The following is a 6000-nucleotide window of genomic DNA, read 5'->3' on the forward strand; positions in this document are numbered from 1 at the left end:
AACATTGCGAGTTGCAATGGAATTAGTGCCTGTATGCAGACTGATAAGGCAGCTATAATATATAATATAACCCATCTGCTCACCCACCTTTTCGGCCACAAGATTTTGGGGTTCGTTTCAGGACTCTCACCCACCCAATTTTCAACCGACCATCATCATCAACATCTGGATGACGGCGGATGTTGCGGATGAGAGATTAAACTCAAGAAGTTGTCGATATGCGCATATCGACCCCCCGGCCATTTACTGTGAGTGACTTTTTTTCTTCCATTCTTTCACCGAGCTTCATATTGTTTTTTGTTTGTTTCTAAATTTACTTATTATTTTTGTTTAAAGAGAATTGGAGAGTTTTTTTTGTTTTACATTTATATCAAAATATTTTCTTTTTTTTACTTCACACTCATTATTTTTTTATAACAACATTACCATTCATTTTTTTTATTTTCCTTTGTTTATATTTTAATTTAATTAAATTTGTATATCAGTTGGAAGGTTTTTTTTTTATTCTTTAATTTTCTTTATTATTTTGTTTTTTGTGATCTCATTTCAGGTCCTCCGTTTTTTTATTTTGTGTATCCCGGACCAGTGAACAATGTTTCTCTGGGGAAGAGGTCGGTTTTTCATTTGCGGAACGCCCCTCGCTCGAACACCATCAGCAGAGCTACTTTATTTTTCGTATGTTTACCCTGGTGATGGAAAAAGTTGAAATCCTTCTAGAACATTAAAACTGCTTTGGCTTTAATATATTTTTTAAGCTGCACTATGGCTATTGATATCCTCATTGCTACCAATTTCCCATACATTGCTCTCTGCTGTCACTAATCCTTCAGTGGCTTTCTGTATCAATGAGACCTGAAATCTCATAAAATCCATTGCTCTGGTACTTGGAGAGGGATCTTGGTTTGAGGGTCGCTAGGCTGAGTATGACTATTATAAATATTTTGACTTCTGAATTATGTTTTTTATTAGGTATGAATGTAAACCAATTAGATTTAAAAAAACAATGAGAACGTGAGAAACTATTAATTTTCCTCTTATTTATTTTGGTTTTGTTGTTACCTTAAATATTGAACTTTGTTCAGATACAGTATTCCAATCGCAACTTACCTGATCGCGTGAGAAAGTTATGCCTTGCTCTTTTTGTCACGTATGGTGAATTTCCGGACATCATTATGGCGCTATCCGAATCGGAATGGTAGCCGGATATGTCACTGGAATCCTCATCATCACCAGCCTCTTTCATCAGCTCCAACACCTGGAGGAATAAATGAATATTTAGTATTGAAAAAACTGGTTCATTTTGTTAAAAAAATGTAATTTATCATCCAAAGTTGGAAATAAAATTTGTTTAACAGTACAGCTGTTTCTTTTATTGGATCCATGTTCTTTGATGACAGGAGGTGTGTGACCCCTACCCGGTTCATAAGCATTATTTCCCATCAGATTCGAGGTATTTCATACTAATTACGTATCTCTTCTAGAAGAAATATTTTATTGTCCTTATTACTCTCATGTCATATACTATGCAATAATTAATTTAAACCTCACCCCTTTCACCATCTTTATAATTGATTTTGTTTGACAGATTTTTCTTATACATCTAGAAGTATTGAAGATTTTGTGTATCCTGGTAGCCAATAGCCAACAGAGATTACAATACACATCCTTTAATATTTTGAAATAACAGAGCCAATAATTATATTAAATCATGTATTTTGTTTCATAAAAATTATAATGTCATGAAAAAACTTCATTGTTTCAGGATTTCTAGATTGAACCACTTTAGGCCTGAGTATTAATGATTTTAGATTTAAAACAATATTTTTTTTATGTTACTAAGTCTACTAAGCCTCTTTAAGAAAACTTGGCATCTTCTTGAATGAATAATTAGCCTCTCTAAAAAACCGATATTGCAGAATGGGCAGTAAAATAAAGTAATTGAATACCATTACTGGGTTTTGAATCTAAACCCCAAAATACACCTATAGTTAAACCTATCCTCATTGCGGATGATTATTTGCTGAAACATCTTCTTGTCTTGTGATGGGAAGGTTCACAATGAGATTTGAAACGGAAAAGTTAATAATGGATAGACGTGCCTTGGGTTCGATACCTTACAATTGGAGTTGCTCCAATTGATTATTTCGTAATCTTAGACGTCCTGAGGGGATTACGGCACTGCTCAATAAGGGCGGAGTAGAATAGGTACAGTTAGCTTGTGGGAGAATCCGACGTGGAGGAATCCTCGGGGATGGTGGTGAAGGAGGTGGGTGGATGGTGTTTTTCTAGATGATACATTCATTAGAAGTTCATGAAGCTGTGTTAGTATTATTTATATACATTGTCATTTAAAGTCACAATAGTATCCGTAACAGATCATTAACTAATCAGATAAATATCTCCAAAACTAGTCAGTTGTGTGCATCATTGGATTACTATTGACATAATAATAAATGGAGAACAAAATTTATGAATTAAGATTAATCTCATGTTTATTTTACTAGTAGGAGATTTGTATTAAAATCTTTATTCTGATACTTATCTTGCATACCTCATACTTCAGTGATCCGCAAAGCGGGGTCTAGATAGGGCAACTACCATGTACATATGTATTTTCTCAGATAGAATTTTGAAATTTTTAAGTCTTTGAACAGTAGGTATTAAGTTTTGATCAAATTATATATATAAAGTCAGTGAGGGGCTGTGGTAAGGGTTTTTTTTTCTCTTGGACATTGGTTGCTGCAGCAGATAATTATTTATCTCGGAGAACTGCCGGCCCACTGAGGGACCAGAGGAAAGGATGAGAGAAGACAAGAGCAAACGATAACCATCAGAAATTAAGTCCATCTATCCACCAACAGGTACCTCAAATTTACACATTCAGAAGAGGTTAGCCAGAATCTAAATTTAACTAAACCTAGTTAACGACTTTTGTAGATCTTTGTCTTATCCTCCTTTATCACCCTTATATCCTTATTTCAATATATTAATTCATTTATACAGTCCATTCAGTTTTGTTTAATATCAGAACCAGTTCTTATAAAAATCAATTTTATGCATACTCTGGATTCACCCTAGACAACAGTAATTGAACAGAGGTAGTATGAAGGACAGCAGGTCTGAAGGAATTTAATAGATCAATAGAAATCAGATAAGACTCAACCCATAATACTTATACGAGTACTATATAATTTCGTATTGGCGACCCATCGGAAGATTTGTCTCGTACTTCGTACGCCATCACTATTCACTAAAGTTGACGATTATAGTAAAAAATTCTTTTATTTTTTCCATATAGTGGCGTTTCGCACATAGGGGTGGTGGATTTTCCTAGTTGCTAGTCACTAAGCGCTATTAACTCTGATAATGTTAACCTTCCTTTTCCTGTTTTGTCCATGTGCTATTTCCATTGTTCCCGCTGCAATCGTCTTCCAGACCACCTGACGCCGTTTATCATTGACGATTTCATCCATCTTCATCGATCTCTCCTCCGAGGAGCTTTCTTCCTCCTATGGTTTCTCTCCTCCCTCTCCCTCTGTTGTCCCTTCGCTCAGGAATTAGTATACGTCCCGTGATGGTCCCCCTAAATCCTCCTCAATGGTGTTGATCTCGGCTCTAGACAACCAGTCTGCCAAGTTTTCTTTTCCTGTTTTTAAAACAATTTTCATGTTGTACTGGCTTAAGAAGTGGCTTCAGAGTGGTAAAGAGAAACTCCAGTTTTCCTGATACTTCAACTGCACCCATAGTTTTTCGCAAATTTCAGTTATCTGATATAATTGTGCCAAGTGTGCTCCAGCATGTTGTCTACTCGTCTTGATGTTTGTCTCTCTCTAATTGTTTGAAACATAACTTCTGCTGGAGTTCACTTGCTTCTTCCGAAAGCCATTTATCGCCTCCTTGATTGTTTCTTCATCCGCCTGTATTTGATTTAAAACACTCCTTTTCACTCTATCTATAGTGCTGCCTCCAATGTTTCGACGTCCCCTTGGTTAACAAGATGCTCTGATGAGGGGGATCTCTTTAAAAAATGGTTAAACTCGTTAGTTCACCACCGAAACGCTCCAGATCTGAAATTACCTTCTTCGAATCCTATGTTCCAACGCGTTGGTATGGGCTTCGGTAGGGTGTTTCTTGGCAACGGAGGAAATTCCGGTTAAAAATTCTGCATTGGTGCTCATAGAATACTTTCCGTCATGATTTTTCTCCAATTTAGCTTGGTTCAGGCAAAGACAAGAACTCGAAGTCCCACAAAAGAGAAGAAAAGAATTAATGAAAACGCCACTACAATGGCTCCAGATATGTATTGAAGCACTAAATCAGATAAAAAACGGAAAAAGGTGTGAAGATTAACTCACACGACTAATGGGACAAGCTTGTTTATTTTTAAAAATAATTCTCCTTATGTACATTTGAAAGGTTGTTTACATCTTAGATATAGGTAGGTTTCAACCCCCTATATATAAGTATGCCTCGATAAGGCCCCCTATCACTTGTAACATTTTGAACTTCGTATGTTTATCTTCGAATTTGTTTCTTAGATAGTGACCTAAGAGCTAACTAGGAAACGATGACGAACGAATATATGAGACTTGCGAAATTGTGGTGACAGCTTTCGCCAAGGAGTGATCTGTCACTTCTCTCAGATACGAGGTATTACCTAGACATCTGCTTCTCTCTTGAAGCTTCTTTGAAGTTGTACCGTTAGGAATGGAAAACGATGGAGATGTAACAGAGGTCTGTGGACAGGTATTATGACTAATGACCGGCGATCTCATTTGAATACGAGGCTGCCTGCGCGCCTTCCTACGCGGTTCTAGATGTAGACTACGGACATAATACTGCTGGGAGTGATTCTGAAATGAATTTATAATTCGGAGTTTTTATTATTCTGGAATAAGTCTCCTTTAATGAGGTCTCATTGAACTATTAGTTTGTGGTGGTGTTGAACCTCATTCCTTTTTTTTTTTTAAATTTGTAACGTTTCTTTCCGACAGTTTTAGATAACTTACTGGAGAAAACATGTATTTGGTTCTTTCACCGTTCAAGAAAGGCTAGATAAATAGTTTGGACTTGGTCTATGGGAATGACACATATTCGTTTAATGCGTGAACAATAATTGTTATATCCACGCTTACATCACCATACATGTGCAATGTTGTGATATTGGTTAGCTAATAAAAGTGGTTTAATAAATAAAATCAGGTTATGGTTTTTATCTCTAAAAACGTATTTCTACCGATTCTAGAAAATGTTCAATTTTTTACACTTACAAATAACACCTCACGTTAAATTACAGATTTGTACGAAATTTCAGACTCCTACAATGTACATGTAAAGCAGGAGGAAATCGTAAAATAATTTTGAAAAACTTCAAAAAGTTGACAAAATCATAAAAGAAAAAAACAAAAAAAAACGTGTTTTTGATTTTAGATTATCATTATAATATAATATAAACTGTTGTTTTTTTTCTCGTAATAAGTGGAAATGTTAACTATATCGCTGTCTCAAAATATAAGACAGTATTTTAAAAAATTTGAAATTATCTAAAATTGTATTAGGAGTAACGTGAAAGTTGTAGAATGAAACTTATAAATGTATAATATACCTTAGCATATACTTTTTTTTTTTTTTTTTCAAAAACCCGTACAAAAGGCGTGTTTATAAACAATGTACATCCTCTTTTTACTGTAGAACATCTACATTCTAAGGAGTATTTTGGAGTATATTATTTTTGTTGTCAGTATTAATAGAAGTGTATAATGTGTTGGGACACACATTATTTCTGAATTTAACAAACATAAATCTAATAAAAACTTAATCCTAATACTACGTGATCTTACGTAGTGTGTTGCCAACGGACCGGAGGGGGGGCAGGTGTTAACGTGTTGAATAACGGATTCGTACAGTACTGAAATGAATCGAAAAATTTGATGTGTCGTCGCTTGATGAACTCCGGCACAGTAGGCAACTCCAACAATTGATGCAGCTCCGGTGGCCTCT

At 35.3% G+C, this 6000-nt stretch overlaps 1 protein-coding gene across 1 annotated transcript in view; it reads right to left on the reverse strand.

Moving 5' to 3' along the window:
* The window catches only part of LOC106684489 (uncharacterized), an 88917-nt gene that overhangs the window by 7889 nt on the left and 75028 nt on the right, over window positions 1–6000 (reverse strand). The window contains exon 2 of the mRNA XM_014426608.2: window positions 1108–1255. Within this exon, the coding sequence (XP_014282094.1) occupies window positions 1108–1255 (148 nt within the window). The remainder of the gene's footprint in view (window positions 1–1107; window positions 1256–6000) is intronic.

This window comes from Halyomorpha halys, unplaced genomic scaffold (assembly GCF_000696795.3).
Source record: "Halyomorpha halys isolate HHAL.00 unplaced genomic scaffold, Hhal_1.1 Scaffold586.1, whole genome shotgun sequence".
Classification (NCBI taxonomy): domain Eukaryota; kingdom Metazoa; phylum Arthropoda; class Insecta; order Hemiptera; family Pentatomidae; genus Halyomorpha; species Halyomorpha halys.